This window comes from Cyrtonyx montezumae, unplaced genomic scaffold (genome assembly GCF_038088225.1).
Source record: "Cyrtonyx montezumae isolate F1298 unplaced genomic scaffold, pur_monq_1.0 scaffold_21, whole genome shotgun sequence".
In the NCBI taxonomy this organism is placed as follows: Eukaryota; Metazoa; Chordata; class Aves; order Galliformes; family Odontophoridae; genus Cyrtonyx; species Cyrtonyx montezumae.
In genome coordinates this window covers 4,971,744-4,992,895 of record NW_027071948.1, presented here as the reverse complement: position 1 = coordinate 4,992,895, position 21,152 = coordinate 4,971,744, and the positions used below count along the sequence as shown (strand labels likewise).

General features: G+C 42.1%; 1 protein-coding gene and 1 long non-coding RNA gene across 8 annotated transcripts in view; one reads left to right on the top strand and one right to left on the bottom strand.

The window, feature by feature from the left end:
• The window catches only part of LOC136049712 (uncharacterized), a 134,030-nt gene that overhangs the window by 108,227 nt on the left and 4,651 nt on the right, over window positions 1-21,152 (bottom strand). Inside the window, exons 4-5 of one of the 5 annotated variants that reach the window (XR_010622325.1) lie at window positions 19,789-19,846; window positions 18,037-18,375 (exon numbers count right to left, since the gene is read on the bottom strand). The exons of 1 other annotated variant lie outside the window; for it this stretch is intronic. This is a non-coding gene — a long non-coding RNA (uncharacterized LOC136049712). Of the gene's footprint in view, window positions 1-18,036; window positions 18,376-19,788; window positions 19,847-21,152 lie in introns of those variants that run through there. 3 more of the 5 variants (XR_010622327.1, XR_010622328.1, XR_010622326.1) reach the window with 3 other exon arrangements.
• PDPN (podoplanin) lies at window positions 1,290-15,844 on the top strand. 3 transcript variants are annotated; one of them, XM_065738171.1, is made up of 6 exons: window positions 1,290-1,599; window positions 12,183-12,268; window positions 12,807-12,939; window positions 13,377-13,415; window positions 14,073-14,178; window positions 14,801-15,844. In XM_065738171.1, the coding sequence occupies exons 1-6, from the start codon at window positions 1,530-1,532 to the stop codon at window positions 14,805-14,807; spliced, it is 441 nt and encodes a 146-aa protein (XP_065594243.1). In that variant the 5' UTR covers window positions 1,290-1,529; the 3' UTR covers window positions 14,808-15,844. The 3 variants fall into 3 exon arrangements, with proteins under 3 accessions (XP_065594243.1, XP_065594241.1, XP_065594242.1); XM_065738169.1 differs by having other exon boundaries at window positions 14,073-14,184; XM_065738170.1 differs by lacking the exon at window positions 14,801-15,844 and having other exon boundaries at window positions 14,073-14,188.

The window sequence follows — 21,152 nt, the reverse complement described above, 5'->3', positions numbered from 1 at the left end:
CTAAATGCAGCCTCAGCAGGGTAGAGAAGAGGCAGAGGATCACCTCCCTCGCTCTGCTGGCCAGGATCTTTTTAACACACCCCAGGATGCCACTGGTCTTCTTGGCCACAGGGTGCACTGCTGCTTCACAGCCAACCTGTTGTTCACCAGGACAGCCAGGTCCTTCTCTGCAGGGCTCCTCTCCAACAAGTCATCCCCCAATCTCTGATGGTACGTGTGGTTATCCCTCCTCAGGTGCAAGACCCTATGCTTGCTCTTCCTAGACCTCGTCAGGTTCCTCCCTGCCCAGCTCTCCACTTTGTCCAGGTCTTGTTGAATGGTAGCACAGCCTTTCAGTGTCTCAGCCCCTTCTCTGAGCTTTGTATCACCAGCAAATTTACTGAGGGTAGACTCTGACTCTATCCCTTCATCCACATTGCTGAAGAAGATGTTGAACAAGACCAAACCCAGCACCAATCCCTGGGGAACACAGCTAGTTACAGGCCTCCAACCAGACCACACCACTGATGACAAACTCCTCAATTAGGAGTTTATTATTTGCCTAAACTCACAAAAGGGTTCAGATTAATCATCACTCCCAGAGCCCTGCTTCACCCTGTCTGTGTTAAAATCTTTATCTATATGAAAGCATAAAGCTTAGCATGTTACATACATTTGTGTTGTTAATCTGGTCTTGCAGACGTATTACTTGATGCTGATGCACAGAAATGTATGCAAGAGTAACTAGCACTGTGCAGAAAACTGGAGTTGTACACAGAAAGGAAAAATCCTCTATCTCTCACAGGTGAAAGCAGCACTGAGGCTTGGAAGCCCCTGGTCAAGGATAAATGCTAGAGCACAGCCAGCATGTCACTTGAGGACACATGCTGAAAGAGACTTAGACGAGCAGAAGAAGTCAGACGGTATTTACTACAGAATTAAATAAATACCCTGTCCTAGAACTATTTCAGTACCCCTAAAAGCACATTCATTACCACACTTACTCAGATAAACATGGGGTCTCACTTTGAAATAAAAACCCATCAGTTCACAGCTGGAAATAACAGGACAAATGTCCTTAGTGTTGTTCCTTAAATATTTTGGGACAGTTTGCAGAGGGAGGGAACTCCCTGAACACTTCTCTGCCTGAATCCTCTTTCCCCCTTTGCTAAATAAAAGTCTTCTGAAAGCCACAACAGCTCCTGTAACTTTAAACCTGGGCTGAGATCATAACTTCAGCACTGCCCAAACAGAGCACAGAGGGCGGGCCTGGCTCTTCTTTTTGAGACCACCTTAGGCGTGCTCCCACCCCTTGGCTAAACAAAAAAATGCTGACACCACTCACATACTTGGCTTTAGCTGTATAGTTATCATCTGTGCAAACCTCCCCTCTTCAGCAACAGCAGCTAAAGGAATATTTGGAATAACAAAGTCGTTTCTGCAGTGATTTCTTTTCACGATACCAATTCTTTCTTGCCTCTAAAATATTTATCAGAGTCTGAATCCATCTGGTCTCAGCATTGGAAAGCTCTTCTCTAAGTGGAAGGAAGATGTTTATTAAAGTCCCATTCTTCATCTTCATTCTAGGGAGCGTGCCCCTCGTAGCACTTGCTGAAGAAGGTAAGAAAAACTTTATTGAAAAGTATTTGCAGATATCTCCTTTAATCAGTTTGTGTGTTTGCTCAGATGATATCATTTCTCTGTCCTGTTCATAAAGCTCTTCCTTAAAGCTGCCACTAAGCAGTTGCTACGGTTTTATCAGGAAAGAGACAGCAAAAGTTTTCAGGTGGGTTATGTGCTGTTAGAAGAGACTTTCTGTGCAACTGAGGAAAGAAAGGAGCAAAGGGAGCAGCATTTCATCGGCACTCTTGGAAGTTCCTTTTTCACCATAGGGTACATGCAAGACAAAAAGTACATGCAGGTAAAAAGTTAGCAGTAACCAACAAATGTAAATGGTGACATTTTCTGCTATGAATGTCACCACCAAACCTTACAATTCAAGAGTTTAACTCCTGTACTCAGAGGCTAACACTCACCTGGCCATAAGCAATGTATGTATGTGAGTGAAACTAAAGAGGAAGAATTATTACCTAAGACAGGTTTAAAAATATTGTGGACCTCCTCTGGATGTTTTGTCTGGTGAACTATTTCTTTTCAATCTGACAAGAAAGATAGATTGGAAGTCTTTCTAAAGGTAAAACACAGAGTGATTGATAGACAGTAATCAGAACTGGCTTGAATGGTACTTTATTCCAGGATTGTCACATTCAAATTGACTCTGTGTAGTATGTGACTGATCTGAATGAGCTGGCCATGGGGCAGCGTGCCCAGCATATGCACAGAGATGGCAGCAGTGCCCATAGGGGGGAAATCCAGCAACCACTGCTGTAGAACGTGGGCATTCTGTGTTGGAAGTAACAGCTCTCTGAAAACAGCAACCTGAAGCTCAGCCCATTACATTTCCAAAGCATCAGTCTATTTAGGATCATAGAATGGCTTGGGTTGGAAGGGATCTCAAAGACCATCTAGCTCCAGCCCCATGTGTGACTTGAAGTTTGGGTACCTAGCAGAGACATACAGCCTGATTTTGGCCTGGTGACAATCAGCAGCATTCTGCTGGAAGTAAAAGCTGTAGCAGCATGCAGTACGTGTCAGTGTTGGCGTGTGACTTAACTGGAATTCCTGTTCGGTTCATGAGGGTACGAGGCTCATAGTTTGGAGTTACACTTCAAAACTGCACAGAAAATCCAAAACCTGTTAGGTAAATTCCTAAATATTATTTTCTGAACTTTCTCTAAAGTTCCTAACCTAACCTGTCATGGCCCAGATCACTGTCTCTGCTAGCTTATCTTCTGAAGCAACAGGATTAAATGTTCCAAAGCTTGAAGTCATTAAAGGTGAGACAAGAATGCACCGTCGGTTTATAGAACTGCCTTAGGCAGTTTCTCGTATACCAGAGCTGCAGGAAAAAATGTTCTTTCATCTTTAGGATTTTGGGGAATTTGAAAGTACATTTTCTCTCAACTTTCCTGTATGGAAGGTTCTATTTTTATTCAGTTTTATTACCAATGTGATTTGCGCTGAACTCTGTAGGTGGATCTGGATCGTGGTGTTGAGGTTCCTATGGCTGTCTGTCTCTCTAGATTTTCTGACTTTTCAAGTAGGGCTATCATTCAGGGTAACATTCAAAACCAAGCTCCAGATACACTGTAAGGAAGGCCCCTTTTCACTGCTGTCTGCTGATAACCGCCGACAGTTCTGAGTTAGAACTAACCTAGAATGGACGCAGCACCGCTGGCAATCTAATTGCTTTGAGCAGTGAGGATGGAAAGTTTTTTGGCTTGCAGTAGTACTAGGTGGAGTGGGTATATTCACACACCTGAACCACTGAGGCAGGCAGTTTGCCCTGAGGGTTTAAAAGTTTCCTCGTCAGATTCTGATGCCTCTTAATGCTGACCAGGTCATAAACAAGTGTGCAGCTACCCCTGTACTTGAGCACTCCAGTATCTAGATTGAGACTGAGTCCAAAAAAGCACGTTTGCTGTGAGAGCAAACTGCCAGAAGGATTACTGCTTGTACCAAGCTCCTCCTCAAATTGCTAAGTTTCGACACTGATAACACTTCTGAGGACAGCCCTTTTCCCCATCCAGGTAGTGATGCACAACTTGAGCAGTTTCATTAGTATCTCTCATCTGGGAGTTGCTGCAATGTTACAAAAACCAGAAAGAAAAGAAGGATTTCAGGACAGCCCTGAGCCAGAAACATGACCCAGAAACATGACCCAGTCACTGGACTGTCAGCCAACCCCTGGACAACATTTTAGTGAGGAACAGGAGTCTAGGAAATGTTGGAAGCACTTAAGTGTTCTCTGCTCAGACAAAGCACAGCACATCTAACATCAATAACTTAAAAATGAATGATGATTTCTGTTAAATGTGGCCACAAGCCAGGAAATCTTAAGAGGAATTTCTGGACTCGGGAGTCAGCAACTTGGTATCCAATAGGAAGGACAGAGCTCCTTTAACTGGTTCACAAAGCAGTGCAGAACTAAGCTGTGAAAGGATAAAACACAATACCAGCGTGGAAAAGCAGAAAACTAAGTTATTAATTTTCCATATTTATATGCACAGTAATTAGGAAAAATTCAGAAAGAAAACTTAGCAACATCACTGCTTACTTACAATCACATTCATGTATGCTTTGTGTAATCCACTCATGGTTTAAATCCTGTCTGGAACAGCCAACTCTTTTGTCATACTTACCACCCAAGGACAGCCCCGAGCACTCTGTGCAACCTGATGCATTTTGCAGACTAAACCATTTCCTGCGGGATGATTAGCAGATACTAGCCCTCTGATCCTGGTCAGCATATGAAAACCTCAGGCAAAGCTTAACGGATCAGTCCAACCGAAATGGAAGTTAGCCCAGCACTGCTGGGCAGAGTGACCATCACGTGATGAAAAGCACGAGCATTCAAAGGAAGGCTTTAGAGGAAACACATCTCCCAGCCTGAAACACTTCCTAAGGTGCAGGTATCACTGTGGGTGAGGGGATCACTCTACTGGCTGTCACATAACATGAACAAAAATTGACGTGATTGCTAACACGTTCCCGCGTGTCACTTGAGCTCTATCAACTGTTCATGCACCCAGTCTTAACAAGAGGCAAATGGTAATGCCTCCTCTCAAAAACCTCAGCATTAAGCAGATCTATGCTAGACAAAGCAACGAGTGCAGCCTGCTATAGGGAGCTGCTTTGGCAGGGGGTTGGACTCGATGATCTCTAGAGGTCCCTTCCAGCCCCTACAATTCTGTGATCCTGTGATTGTGTTGTGCTGCATCTTGCTAAAAGACCAGCAGAGAACACAGCATATGCATTCTCCTCTTCATTGGGATGCCTGCCCAGACATTTCTCAAAAGGGTAGGAGTAAGTTTTTGGATCTGTGTAGTTTTATACAGAAAGGAAACTGTCATATTTACAAGCTTACAAGTGAGCCTTTCATTGACTCAGGTGGCACAGTAAAACTGCAAACAGAGGCTGGATTCTTGGTGCCCGTAATCCAGGTTTCCACAGAACCCATGCATTTGCCTCAGATCCTGTATTTATAAATCTGCAAAAAATAAGAAGCGGACAAGCAAGAGAGATAGAAGAACATTAAGACTCAAAAAATAGTAAAGCAAGGTTAGCCCACCATGAACACGCTGCTGGCCTCTGACAGAAGCTTGCAGTGTTTCCTCCTTGTGTCATTTGAGGCAACACCACAAAACTAACCACGGTTTGCCCAGCCCTAGCATACAGCCTTCCTCAGTTGCACGTTTGTTTTGTTGGTTGGTTTGTTTTTTGTCTGGATGTGGTCGGGGACCGCAGGATGGAAGCGAAAGGCTGCCAGGTCCCACTGCTCCCTGCGTCCCACTACCAGGCTGCAGACAGGCAGGCTCTGGAAGGGCACACACCACACCCTCAGTGTCTTCAATTTGCATCCATGAGGCAGCAAAGTCCACTCTGCTGTGTGGTACACAGCTTGCTCTGCACTAGTACATAACAAAGTGCAGGACTGGGAGTACTGGGAAGTTCTGAAGGAGACTGATAAAAGCAATGTCCAATTTGCTTCCAACCCAGTGTCTCAGGAGCCCTGCCAGAGACTCAGAGGAGACCAACTGTGATGCTGTGTATGTTCTCATGTTGCTTTCCCATTGCTTTGTGTCTGTGCACCTTTGTATTTGCTGCTAACAAACACCACAACATGCAGCATCACAGCTCCTCAGGCAGGACTCTCTCCCTCCACTCCTCTCCTCCTCTCTCAGTTCTTGAGCAGGATACAAGCTACAAGCCCATAGCAGACACACTTCATTCTAAATGCATTTTAGAACGTTTCTTTGACTATGAAACCCATCCAAATATTATCTAGTGTTATTACTTAGTAGGATTGTCAGACTAAACATATTTGAACGGATCTCGCTTGCTGTGTGGTAGCCAAGAACCACTGTGAACAAAATGAAAGCCCACCCTGCGTCCAGCTCTGTGCACATCTCAAAGAAACGAGTTAGGAAATGATTGTGCAAACAGTTGTGCTGACAGATATGAGGAATTAGTCACCTTATGAAGGCTGTGACAAACCACTGCAGGAAGTAGCTGCTTTGAGCTGGCTGATGTGAGGGGATAGTTTTTGGAAGGAAGTGATTCAGGGGAAGATTCTTTTATTACAGTATCTGAGGTCATATCTTAATTCTTTTCATCTGTATTCAGACCCCTGTATTTGTACACAGATTGTGTGATTTCTGCTGTACATTCTGTAACACTTGCTCATCCAGAGCATAACTATACTCTCCTCCCATCCTGAGGCCACCTCACAGGACCACGGAGCCATAGGGGTTGGAAGGGACCACTGGAGATCATCAAGTCCAACCCCTCTGCTAAAGCAGGAGACCCCTACTAAAGCAGGAGAGCCTCAGCTCCAACACTTGTTCCCTTCCAGCCATGCACTGATAAGAAGTATTGTAGTACTGCAGTTTTAGGTGTCACTTGCAGAATGATCCCAAAGAAACTTGCTCACACCTCCAATCTCATTGCCCCAGCCAAATCCTTCCTGCTCAGAAACCAGAAAATTGCTGTCAGACTGTGGCAGGACAACCTTCTGGTTATGAGGCAGCAAAAATCAGCATGAATTTAGACAGGATCCTGGTGTAGCAACTCTGAGGTCAGCGTACACAGCACAGAATCAGACAGCACCCTTCCAAAAATCGAAAGACTTACAAGACTCAAGTCTAGAAAGTTAATTTAGCAAAAAATACCCCATGATGGAGTTAGATAGTGTTTCCCTAACTGCAGCCTTGTGGCCAATTTTGTTATGCAAAAGCTTTGTAAGTGAGCACCTTTTCCTCCTGTGGCTTTGTTTCATAGCTTTGGTTACGGGTCACATATATTTTGTGAGCACTTGAAGAGCAGCTGTTTTTTCTTTACATCTGCCCCAGTTAAAATATATATCTGTATTTGTTTTGCTTTCCTGAGGGTATCTATATATGGACAGTGTACAGAATAATACTGTAGCATTCAGAAGATGGGACTTATTTTAGAAGTAGCCAAGTGCTTCTTTTAAATTTAAAGCCTGGCTTTGTTCCTCTGGCTTAAAGCAGTCACAGCAATAGAAACCATCTGCAGCAGGGCGTGGTGACCAAAGGAAATGTTTCTGAAAATTCAGCAAAACGTTGTCATGAGCTGCACAGAAGAGATGAACAAAGTCAGCCGTGCTCAAAGTAAGGCTGAACTAAATCCTTCCCTGTGCATCACGGCAGCGCTTCCGACTAGCAGACACTTTGACTGTAGTTTTGTCCTGCTTCCTTCACTGCATAAAGCAGAGCCTGCCACCCTTTGGATAAGGAAGCAGCAATAAATGCTTCACGAGTCAGTCAGATGGTGTGTGCTTTCTCCTGAACATCTCGGTGCAGGCACTCAGACACACACTCTTTATCACAGTATGGTGCATGGCTCCAACTCCTGGGATCAATTAAGAAACACACAGCCAACAACACATGCCAGTGCTGCGGCCCCAAATTAATTTCTCGGGATGCTGAAGGTGCCATGAATTTTGCAGGAGCCACAGCTACAAATGAGAATGCAGTTCTCAAGAAATTATTCCTTGCCTTTATCAAGCCTGGAAGTTTTTGCTGCCCAATGGCTCAAAATCCAGAAGGCAAATAAGAAAATAAGCCGAATAGGGCCTGGTATATTTTAGAAAAGCTCATTTTCAGAATAAGTCCATGAACACCGGAGCCTGGATTTGGCAGTGCTGAAACATTCCACGGGAAAAGGCTCCCAACCAAATGGAGTCAGAAGAATGCAGGGAACTCCTGCACCGGGAGACATCCTGAGCCAAACTTAGCCCAGGCAGCATGGCTAACACAGACATGCCCATACAGTCCTTCAGGCTCAGCAGCTCAAGAGGATTCTGAATACCAGCTCTCACAAGAGGAAACCCTTTAAGATTTGCAGTTGTTACCGCTTGTTTTACTCTGCTGAGATGGAAACGACCCATTCTGATGGCCTCCTGTTTCCAGGCTAAGCCCATTAAAGGCCCCAGCCGCCTCTGCCTGTCTGCATCTGGGTTTGTTCAGGCTGCTGGGAAAAAGGGATCCTCCAACGTTTGTCATCTTCAAAAGTCTCTGTTGTTTTTGGAGACACCTGAAAGAAATTCTAACGGACAAGAGTTTTACAACTCACTCTCCTTTCCAGCACAAGCACTGTGATTTAAAGCAGCCCTAAGAGGTTTTTCTAGTAAATCGTCTCTTTATGAATAACAATGAGAAGTGAGCTCATCTTTCCCTAACTGGGTCATGGGACGCATACCCACGCGATGTTTTCCAAGCGGTATTAAACTTTTAAGGACATCAGATTCTCTCCTGGTGTGAGAAGCCGCAGGCTGAGGACTTTGAACTGAAATGCACCCAGCTGGAACGTAGGCAGAAAGAGATGTAATGATTAATTCACGTCCGCAGCAACCTGTAGCTGCAAACAGAAGAGGCCACGGGTCTATCTGGAGACGAGCAGAGCACTGTGAGGGGATGTTTTTATTTACTGCCTCCTTTAAGGCCGTAGTAAGAACATATACACAACCAGGAGTACAATCCTATGGCTCTTACGACATGAAGCCAACAAATGACCAAAGTGCATGCAAGCTTACATCCCACTGACATTACTCTTTGATGTCAACAGATGCTAGAACATCTAAGCATACACAAAGTTTAAAACAAACGGACACTGCTGTCAGTTTACCTTGCTTTGGATTCCAGATTCTTGCCTGCCCTTGAGTTTATTTCCATCTTTCTCTGAAAAGCGTTGCCTAGCATCTAATATTCCTTGCTACGCATGCAATACACTGATAACAAATGAGTCTCCCGACAACAGTTCAGCAATGTCTGTAACTACACACGAGTGCACAGAACACATCCGGGTAGAAAACAAACCCAGAAATGCCAGGGACCATTCTGCAGCGAATGGAACCTCAGCTTCAGCACAGTGTTATTCCAAGTGGAGAGGCCTGGGACAAACCCTACGTGTCTGTACAAATCTGGTCAACCTTGGAGCTTCAGGAAGTTAATTCAGGAGCCTTACTATTCTCGTTTCAGTTAAGAAAAGCACTCCCAGAGGGTGCTCCAAATCTCAGGTGAGCTGGATCACCTTCTGGAAGCACTTACCTTTCTCTACAGACTATAAGAGAAGGGCAAACACAGACCTTATTTAAACACCTTCACAAAGAACCTAAAATTAGGTCAGCTCAATCCAGGCTATTACTTTTGTCAGTCCCTGTATGCTGAAGGAAACGCATTGAAATACATTCCCTACACATCACTGGTTGCCAAGAATCTTTGATAACTTGACCACACAAAAAATAATTACTTCATGATCTGTGACGCCCAGCAGTTCTCCACACCTCTGCTCTGTGACACCATTTCCTTTCCTGCCTTCACCATCAGGTAATTCTTCAGGGCTGAAAGCTGCTGCCATGCCAAGAGTATAATTAGCTTCCCTGAGTAAGCTGCTTGTTTTTAAGATACTAAACTTACTTTGCTTTCCATCTGGGGTTTTCCTATAGTAATTGGTTTTCTCTGTCTGTGCTTATTTTGTGAATTCAGTTCTGACTGCCATTACAAATCTACCTGATCCACACAAGGCATATTGCTGAGCTCTGCTGCAGTTTATTTCTTTCCGTTTAACACGTGCATACCATAATCTCAGTGTTGTGACAAAAAGGTTTTGTCATATAAACTGAATCTAAGGATTATAGAACATCACCCTGTCTTCAAATACCCTGATATTTTAAAGAGGTCAGTGAACACATCTGGAAGACAAAGCCCTTTCTGCTATCCAAACAAACTGCAAGGCTGCTCACTTGATTAAAAAACGATCAAAGCATTACTGTTACCATCTAACTTAGAAGAATGATTTACCCTGGCCTGTTCAAGTCCTTCTGTGAACTGGAGGAGCACTTCTGGGAGACTGGCTGGCCTCCTCAGCCAGTTCTATTAGGCTTCATGTTTTTCACCTGTTAGTGTCTAAAGTACTATTTTCACACCCTCCTTTTGGCTCTTAAATAGAAAATGTGCCTGAATTTGGGTTTGTAAGTTAAAGTTCTATTTAGTGGGGGTAAATAAAGATCAGACACCGAAGTTTAGATCACAGTTTAGTACTTTGGAGAAGGGACAGAGCTTTTGTTCTTGCATTGCTACAGATGAATGAATACTAATTTTGTCCAAAAGTGAGTTTTGGGAGCATGGAAAAATATTTGTGTGTTTCCAGAACAATTCAGTGGAAAATAGAAATGGAGAATTATTTGTTTTTTAACCTCTTGAAATCATTCAATTTCTGCATGAAACATTTTCTTTTAAAATACTTTTAAAAATCATTTCAAATTGCACAGGGGCTTTTTCATGTGAAATAATATTTTTAATGTAAAGAAGGCAGTTTAACACTGCATAAAGGTTAAATGGAACTTGAATTAAAGAAAAATAATTCCCAATAGGTTTATGTACTGAAGATCTAAAGCAATTCTAACCTTTTCCCATTTTGACACAATGAAATATCCATTCTTTCCAATGTCTCAGTCACTGAACAAAAATGGTTTACCTGCCTTTAAATCAAATACAGCATAAGTATAATGCATTTAGATGTATGATGTTAAAGTGCTTTATAAGAAATAGAGTACTCAGAACTAGTGTAACAGTTCAGAAATAGTCTGCATTCAAATGCAGAATTGATGAGGATGTTTTCAGACCACTAAATAGGAGAAATAAGCAGAAACAGCATGAAACAACAAACAGGTCATATATATTTATCTATGTACAATAAAAGGGTACAGTAAAATTCTGTTTTTAAATAATCTGTGCTTGTTGTCATCGTCCTGAGATCACTATGCAGCACTACTGTACATTCCAAATTACAGAGGTATGAGGAGTGCTGTATCAAACAGTTCTAATCAGTAACAGAGATGCTATTGTATAAACTACCTTGCAAAGGAAGAAAGGATTCCATGTTTTGTTCATAATTAATCAGCACCTGACAGTGGTTACCTCACATGAAGCTCAGGTGAATGATGTGCGTGTACCCAGGGTTTTCTCCAACACCTCTCCCTGCAAATCTCTCTGACATTTTTCCAGGATGAACACAGCTCTCCCCCACATAACCTTCAGCTCCCATCACAGTGTGTCCCTGCAGGAACTCAGTACTATGCTGAATGTGTGAAGTGATAAATTATGCCTTAAAGAGCTTGCATAAACTTTTACCCCAGCTGCTGAAGTAAGAATTTGGTGCAAAATTAGAATCTGGGAAATAATTATCCAGGAGTTTGGGAGTTTTTAGTGTTCGTCGTGCCTGATGGTCTTTGATCAGGACAACGTCTGCTATCTCTGCTTAAAGTCACACACTGGTATCTGGAATTAGCAGAAGTCTTGTGCCCAGGCAACAGCAAAGCAAGCAGCTCTACCTTCAAGCTTTGCAGTCATGGTGAATTACAAACTCCCAAGTGCTATCAGACTGCACTAGCATCCCACTGTGCATGGTGGTAGTCTCAACAGTCAGAATGCAGCTTTATCAAATTATATGTATGTTGCCAATTATCTTCACACGCACATTTACTGTTTTTGTGTTCTATCTTGTTCCACTTACTTTCCCTACCTGGCCATTTACATGAGAAATTGGTTGTGTGGGCCAAATGTGAGCATCGATGACATGTAAGTGAAAAAGAGGGGACATAAAAGCCCAGTTTAAGCTATGGCAAATCAGCTTTGCAACATCAAAAAGCCTCTCAACAGATTTGTGTAGTAATGCTTTCTAAACTCCAGCTATACCCACAAATATTAGTGACAGCCTTTAACACGAAGGTTGCAGCTGTGACCGAGTTAATACCTGAAATACGGAACATTGCATTCACTTGTATGGAGGGGAAGACTCGTACTGAAGAAACAATTCTCTTGGAAAAAATGTTTAGTGATCAACCCTTGCGCAGCACTGAAACATTCAGTGGGAGCATGCTTTAGCTCTCTGTCCCACAGCAGAAGGCAGAAAGTCCAATGAATTTTGCAATCTTAAGTTCAAATGCAGGTAGACATCTATCTCATTTAATCATCACATGTAATGTAATTTGGAAGTCAAAGTAGCCAGAACATGCAACTATCAACTAAAGACAAACCTTTCTTCTTAATTTCACTCAGCAAGTGCCATTCTAGAAGGAGAAGAAAGTGCAACAATCGATTTCAAAGACAGAAATGACACAGAGTTTGAGGAATTACCGACGCTGGTGAGTACCAGTCTAACTAAGGGTTCCTTTCCATTGCTTTTGTCTCATGGCTTAGATTTTTAACAATCAGAAATTACAGAGAACATCTCTGAGTTTGAAAATCAAGGCCACATGCTAATGCTTTTGCTTTGCAAGCAATTAGGTTGAAGGTGACAATGCTCAAAGCATTTTTGGCAGTCCATCTGTGCTGCCTCTTTGTTGCCATTTGCTGCTGTTAGCTCTCTCTCTCTCCATGCTGACAAACTAACAGAAAAGCCCAACAAACCCAGAGAGGACAGCTCTGCAACCTTCTGCATCCTCTCCTGCACTTCTGTATTCCTGCTGGGAATTGATCTATCTACCAAAGCCTCTAGCAGGGAGGAGGAATCAGCTTACTGTGGGTTTGTCCCATTGCACAAGTGACACAAAGGTGACAGGTGACTGCTAGAAATTCACCCGTGGGACAGCAGGGAGATCAAGGAGTGTAACAGCTTACCTCTGTACACTGAACGTACTGAGGTTTTTCTTTCCCCTCTGTTTTCTCCCCTAATTCTTTTAGCTGCCCACAAGGCTACAGAGTGTAACGAATCTCTTGCAGTTTGGAAGACTGATGACCACAGAAAGTGCGTTTGACCTGCCTGATGAAAACGATAACGCCACGTATTATGAAGTTAACACTGAAAGCGTTGATGGTAAAAGAAAATCCTTCCTTTTCCATTTCAATACATCACATCTTACAGCACTTACTAAGCACAGTATCTGGAAAACTCAGATACGAAAATTAAGCTGCTCTCAAATTCGAACTCAGTTCCAGAATTAGAGAACTGTACTTAACAGATTTTGTATAAGCCTCCATACAGAACATCCCCATAAACTCAAATGTCACCTGTATATATTAGAACAGTCATTCCTTTAGATATTAGCTTATCTTTCTATAGTCTCAAAGAGCTCTTTGCACTCACTCTTGAGCATTCTGTTTGCTCATTTCTTATCAAAAACCACACTATCACACAGCTCCATAGCACTGTGTTAATAGCCAATAATAGTTTTCCTTGGATGTAGCTTGGTAAATTGGGATGCAAAACTTGGTATAAAGCCCCTCAAGTAATTATTCTTTCTTATTTTACAGGTGGACTGGGTGGGGAACAGACAGAGAAAACTGAAAAAGGTATTAAACATAAGACAAAGGAGAACTTAAGTGCCAGGTGATACCAAGGGCTGAGTCCTGCACTTTGGCCACAACAACCCCAGGCATTGCTACAGGTGTGGGGCAGAGCAGCTGGAAGACTGCATGGAAGAAATGCAAGTGGGGGTGTGATCAGAGCTAGGCTGACCACGAGCCAGCAGTGTGCCCAGGGGGCCAAGAGGGCTGATGGCATCCTGGCCTGGATCAGGAACAGTGCAGCCAGCAGGAGCAGGAGGTGACCATGCATCTGTACTCAGCTCTGAGGCCACACCTCAGTGCTGTGTGCAGCACTGGGTCCCTCACTACAAAGACATCAAGACCCTGCCCAGGGAAGGGAACTAAGGGGACTTGTAGTGTACACAGACCAAAGCACAGTGTGCATGGCTTTGTAGGTCTCAGCACACAGAACAGACAAGCTTGGTGACTTCAGCAAGTTTTCAATCCAGCACACAGGCTAAAAAAAATCAAAACAAACAAACAAAGATACCCCACAGAGCTGCTGAAATTACCAAGCTTACTTGAGAGCTCACGACATAGAAGGAAGTCTTCCCAGAGATTCAGCAGAAATGAGTCAGTTCTACCTCTGCTATCAGTGTTCTTCACGAAAAACATGCCAACAAACCCCATTTCTTCTTCCAGGTGGCCTGGAAACAATTGCACTCGTTGGAATCATTGTTGGAATTATAGTAGCTGTTGGAATCCTTGCTGGAATCATTATTGCTGTTGTAAGGAAGATGTCAGGCAGGTACTCGTAAGTAAATTGCTAATCAGGCTTTTCAAACAAGCAGCATCCCCTGAGTGAGGTCGTGGCTTTTGAACCTTCTAATCCTTTCAGTTTGCCAACAGTAACCTTTTCCACAGGAGCTGCCAAATGCTTTGAGCCCTTCAAATCCCTCCTCAGACACAGGAACCACCTGGCAGACACTGCAGGCATGCCCTCTCAACACTCATCAGATGCATGGCTCTTGGGTCAGCCGACTGCACAGATGAGGTTTACTAAGAAACATTTAAGGGCCAAGTTCTGGAAGCACTGGATAACATGTAGATGCTGACAAGTGATCTTTACCTCTGGATGTTTGTGGCAGCTGGTACCAAGGACAGTCGGTGCCACCCCACCTAAAAATGCTTTACAAACTCCAAAGTAGTTATAAAACCACGGTGCATTTGAACAGATTGAATTCCCTCAGCATTGACCAGCGGGCAGTAAACAAGTACATCCAGCAATAGGGTCAGGAGAAACAGAAGTATGAACTGGAAAGAAAAATAAAGAGGTGACAGAAAAGACAGGGAAAGACCACATGAAAACATTTGGGTAAATTGATGAAAAATAATACAGAAAGATGTCATGTTTTTTCTCTGTTTGACAGGCCCTGAAAGCAGTGGAAACAAGTAACCATGCCATTCCGTGTCAGTGCTTCTTACTTCACAAGAACCAAAGACTATTCCTGTATTGGTGTGAGAAGATGATCCATGGAAAATATGGTGGAAGAATTCCACGTCTGTGGGGATCCCACACAAGTCTCCCAAAGACTTTCCTTTTTTTAAACAAGACTGCCGAGTGTGGAACGTTTGCATAGGATTTTTGCTAACCAGGAGTTCCCCAGAAGAACAAAAAAGGTTATCCTACAGGAAGAAGCTCCAGTAGCAATGACATTTACATCTGAAATATGATCTGCAGGTAATGTATGCTAGCTTCATTTTAAATGCTGCTGGCAAAGATTGTTTCTCATCGTACATTATGCATTTCTTTATCCAAAATCTTTTCTTGTAAGTGTTTTGGCTGGTTAAGTGCTTGTGGCATGTCCATCCACTGAATTAGCAAGGCAGGACACTTCTTATCAGAAAGGAGGTATTGCTTCAGATATTGATACTGATTTTTCTGCTCCATATTTACGTTATTACGTGGCAAAGTATAATAGGTCCAGCTGGAACTGACCTACCAACTTGAGCTTGTGCATTTGACTTGCAACAGGAACTTCCTGTCTTTTCTTGTTGCAGAGACACAAGGATTGAAATACACATCCTGAATTAAAGGGTGCTTGGAAAATACCCAGTTTTGATGGGTCACTTTAACCAGTTACTCAGCACGCTTCAGAGCTGATGTGCAAAGGCTTCTGAATTAATGCATACATGTTTTCCTTTATAACTGTCCTTTTCCAGCAGTATAGCCTCCTTGATCACATGCATGAAACACTAAATCAGAGCACATTAGTGACATATACTGCATCCTTGGACTCTGCAGCTCTCTACTATGGCATATTAAGTGCAGCAGTATCTGAACACGCAGAGTTCAGAGAGAAAGCCTGGTATGCCACATAGCTGCGGTGCGTCGTGTTTTCTAAACTAAAGCATCAAATGTTTGGTGTAAAAATCTTACATTGCATATGGCTGATATGTATTAAACAAGTCAATTTACCTAGATGTGTTTTTCTGCTTCTTCTTTGTGTCATGAACTTTCCCATCTATCTGATCTTTGAAAAGAAAATGCAAATTATGTCACGCTTTAGACTAATTGTTCTCTATTTTTCAAAGATAATGTGAGAAAAAAATCATTTAAGAGATTTTTTAGTTCAGTTCTTACATTCATGCAATGGGTACTGAGTCTGCAATGACTGATGAGTTTGTACACAGCAACAGAAGTAGGGAAAAATAAGATGAGAGATTAGTAAGTATCCCAACAGGAGCAACATAAATGTTGAGTACATCTGAAAAGCCTTCACTTGGATCTTTGAGCACCTAGCTTGTGTCAGTACATTTTTTATCTATGATTCATACTTTCTGTAGCTTTACTCTTGAAACGAAGTCGTATAGTTTATCCAATCATTTCCTATATATTACCCCAGTTACCTTTCAAGGAAAGTGAGGCCACAGGCTCTTCCAGGTTAGCACGAGGTTCCATCCCCAAAATATGACTCAGACATGCCTAGATGCACTCTCCAATTTGGCTCAGTGAAAGATACTGTCTTAAGAATGAGTCGCCCTTCACACTAGCATTCCTTGCTTCAGTTTTCCTCTGTACTTCCACATTATGGTAAAGAAAGTTGGTCATATTACTTGAGGTATTTTGTTTCCATGTTCACAAGTACCACTGCATTTTGAAAGAGAAAAAAAGATCAATCATACACGAAACTTATCAGTTTGTTTGTCTGATTCGTATGAATTAGCTAAGAACAGGTCTAAACTCACATATAATCAGTAATGTTACAGCTTTTTTCCTGTTGTAAATATAGGAGAGAACAGCATTTTCAGTTACTTTAGATTTGACAGTATCTTGTCTGTACTGGAAAGTCCCCTGCAAGATGCACGTCTGTTTGAACAAAGGCATGCCATATGGAATGATGAATTATTCAACCATTGTAAGGAATAGCACATATGTCATCACTTCCTTCTGCACCAGCTCAGTTGGTTCTGAATTGCAAATACCACAAAATGGAAAAAAAAATCCAAACCCAAAACACTGTATTGTGCACGTTCTGAACATTTCTTAAGCCAGAGGTAAGACCCTACTTGAAAAATGCATAGCATTAGAGCAGATAACCTCTTAGGCAAATTAAGCTCCCTTCAATCAAACACATTACTCCACTTGGACAGCCTGCACTCTGCTCAAGTAAGCCATGTTTTGCTCGTGCTCCAAAATTTCTCATCAAGACCTGCTTTAACTTCATATACTGACTACTAAAGCCTTTTGGTCTTAACCAGGACTTCAGAGTCTGCCCTTTGGTTCCAAGAAAAGCTTGATTAATCTTAGGTGACACCAACTGCAACCAGATGGCCCACGCTCCACTGTAATACAACCTGGAATGCTTCCAGCACTGGAGGCTTGGTATTAAGAACACTGTGCTGTAATAGGTCTGAACCTATAAAAACATGGAGATGTGAATTTCCCAGACTGAGCTGGAGCACAGGACACCCTGGATGTGGCTAGAGAAGGCAGGAACTTTCAAGAATCAGAAGATGTCCATTTCCTTTGCTCTGCCAACCCAAAGAAACAATTCCTGCTGCTGCACTGATACATTTTGATAGGATTCATACCACCTTGCTGCCAAGAAATCTCCAGTATAGAATATTCCATCCTGCTTCAATCAAGCCCCAAAAAACAATGCTTTGGGGAAAAGCTTTTTTTTTTCTTTTTTTTTCCTCATGCATTGGTATGCTACTGTGGAATTCCTAATTTAATTTGCTTCTGTAACTTTGTGATACAAGCATTCCAGAAATATAAGCAAAAAATAAATGTCAGTGCTGAGGTCTACACATAAACTATCACAGTGCACTGTAACAGAGCTTCCACTGACCTGTATCATCTAGCTCCTCATTACCAATGGAGAAATTCAACATTACTTTTAATATGAGCTACCTGGTAGGGTTGTTTGTGCGTGTGTGTTGGAAGGGGATATATGCAGTTGTTTTTTTTCTGCTTCGTAAGAAGTCAAACAGCACATTGTCCTAGGGCAAATACTTCTGTGAGCTGAAATGAATGATCAGTATACACATTTGCAGAACGGGGGCCCAAGGTCAGTAGACTTCCTATGAATGTGAACACACCAGGAAACAAACAGCTCCACACTTTGTTCAGCTGGCCAGGTTAGAATTTTATTCACTGGGATTAGCATTCAATATATCAACACTTGCTGTTAACCTAAAATTCTTACTCCTGATCGTGTTCATTCCTTTATGGTTAGTAACAGCAACGTTCCCCTTTGCAGCTTGGCTGTGAGTCATGAATGTGGCTCTTCTGAACAGACAAGCAGGCACCAGGCTTCCTGTGAGAACGCCAGATGTCACTAAAAGGCATCATAAACATAGTTGTCCCCTTGTATTTGGGTGTGTGATGAAGATATATAGAGGTAATATATGGTGAAAGTAATGACTTGATGAATATTTATGACTCGAGGTGTAAGCAGAATGATTCATACAAGCATTCTTCATAAGGAATGTTTTCATTCTAAGAATGGAAGACAGCAGAGGAATGAATTCAGTGACTACAGACAGCTAAACATTCACCAGAAGAACGTTATGGAGATCTCAAACTGCTCCCATACGTTTGAGAAGCCTTCTCTAATAATTAAAGCACCCGTCAAAACACGCAGCAATTGTTATTTTAGATTCATTCCATATTTTAAGAGTATTTGCAGCATACTGCAAGTATCTTGGCTGCAGAGTATTTCAGACATGCTTTAAGTATAACCTGCACAGCAATGCTTTCTGCCAAGCTCTCAAACTGAAAAGAATTGACATGTTATCCACACAGGAGAGGTAAACACCAAGTATGATACACACATCAAATGATTTGCTAAGGGTAATAACCATGGTTAAGGGAAAAGCCATCAGTGCACCTCTACACACTAATCCTGTCACAGCTTTGTATTATTTCAGGTAAAGTTTTTTGATAACATAATCCTTTATATTCTTTAAGATAAGATAGTAACAGAGGGCACAGAAATAAGCCAACAATCAAACCTACCAGGAGCCCCAGGGTCAGAAATACATTCCAGATTAATGCTTCTGATGAAACACTACTCCACCTAAAGCAATCTCTCCTATAACACCTTAAGTTCTGTAGTATAGGTACTACACTGTAGTCATCATGAGCCTATGCCATGCCTGAAGACACTGTTATAACTATTCACTTAACTAGATAAAGTTGGCCAAAACCATAGTTTTTCAGGCAGCTTTTTTACCTGAAGCATTATCAATAACACCAAATTTCTCAGCATCCCGTTCTGCTGCACTGCTGCTGACGGGTACAGAAAACAACACTGGATGTGCAACTTGATAGCAGTAAGTGCTGTAGGAAATTTGAATTGGGGCTTTGTGCATTTCTCACAGCTGCAGCACAGAGGCATTTACGTATAAATAAACGCAGCACCACGTTAGCCATGTGTCTTTGTCTAGGCCATGTGGATTCAGGCCCCAGACCAAACCCACAGCCCCCCCTGCTTTCTGTCAAACAGTTGGACAACACCACAAAGATCCCCATTCAATCATATGGCTCAGTAGGCTCTCCCAGGCAGGATGTCAGATTTAGAGACTCTGACAAATGCTGCAGCAGTGAGCATTCTGGCCAGCAAGGAATGCTGCACATCCCATGCATTTTCTAGGTTGAGTTCTGTTTCCAGAAAGCATTTTGGCAAGGGTGATTGATTTGGAGAGTTCAGAGCCAAGCAGTACCACCCAGAGAAGCAGAAAATGGAAGGAATAGAGAAGTGGTATAGCAACACTGGCATAAGCTGGGTTTAATTATGCAAATAGGAGATAATCCAGGAAGTGGCTGCAGTGGCATTATTTACAGGCAGCCTTTGCTTTATTAGTGAATAGCAGAAGCATGTAGGTAGTGTAAATCGCTGCTTCAAGTTACCTCTGTGGTTCAGAGTGAGACTTCATCTGAGGAAACTACCCTTGGCACCAACGTCAATCTTTTTGAGAGGCAAAATTATGAGATCACGAGAACACATTGTTATTAACTACAATTTACATGGAGGCAAAACCTGCCATCTGTTCATTTAGAACTAGAAGTTCTGGGTTTCAGAAATGCTTGACTAATTAAGAACTTACTTCTTGAGAATAGCTTTCCCCATGGATTTTTCTAGTTCATTTCTTCATCATTAATAATTAGCTTACTTCCACAATAAGTATGCTTGATTAACTGAGCAGAAAGCAATAGAAGCATCTGAGAATATAAAGTACACCTGCATTTCATGCAGAAAACTGAGTGAGAACTGTAAGAATGATTTAAGATCTTACATGCCTGACAGGAAGCAATCTTTCCAGAAATACACAAACAATACTGAAAGGAAAGACATCTCACTGCAGGCTGATAATGCAGATGCACTGTGACAGCACGCTCAGTAAATTGTATTGTAGCACCAGCTAGTGGTAAGAATTAATGAAGGTGTACATAGAGGAAACATAACATGTGTTTGCAAAAGAAAATCTTTAGATTATATGTAGCCTCCTAGCCAAACCTTTTCTGATGTTTAAAATACTTTCAAAACAAACCAAGATCCATATGAGTTTCACTGAGCATGGCTGAACTATCCAAGCAGCACATCCACAGTGTTGCAGATGCAGCTATAAAAGTCAGCAGTGGTACAAGCAACAAACAAGCACTTTTTCATTGCTTCGTCCTCAGAGCCAGCTTGTCTCTAGACAAACATTGTTTAGCCCAAACAAATGTTAAATACTGTTTTCATGGTTTCTCTTCCATGGAGCATCACCAGCATTCTCTTTCAACATAAAATTACTGACAAAAGAAATATTTAATTGATTAATTCAGCTGAGAAACTCACGATCATTCAGGACCCAGTCCTACAGCATAGGAATTAGTTTACAGAGACAGTTCTTTAAAAACTAATCTAGTTAGCAGTGGAAACCATAATGTCAGTTGATACTCTAAATTTAATTGGATTTTATCTTTATCTCATTGTCACTAGTGGTGTAATTTACACAGAATAGCAATATTCCTATTTTAATTGTTCAGTACTTCAGTTGGCTTGAGATTCATAGGCTTCTTCAACCACCACAGCATAAATTGAAGTGCAGGTACTTTGGAGCACCACCAGGTGGTATATATTCTCAAAGTAAAGCAAACATATCTCTCGTACACTGGTAGGCAGACCCACCTAAGTTTCAAGAAGTGACCACATCAGTAACAAAACAGCAAACAGAGAAGCCTCTATTGCCAATATGCAGGAGGAACCAACACCAGCACTGACCATGACA

Coding starts and splice junctions, on each gene's coding strand:
- PDPN (XM_065738169.1), top strand. CDS start 1,530: ATGTTTATTAAAGTCCCATTCTTCATCTTCATTCTAGGGAGCGTGCCC. Junction 1,600..12,182: donor CGTAGCACTTGCTGAAGAAG/GTAAGAAAAACT, acceptor AATTTCACTCAG/CAAGTGCCATTCTAGAAGGA. Junction 13,416..14,072: donor GACAGAGAAAACTGAAAAAG/GTATTAAACATA, acceptor TTCTTCTTCCAG/GTGGCCTGGAAACAATTGCA.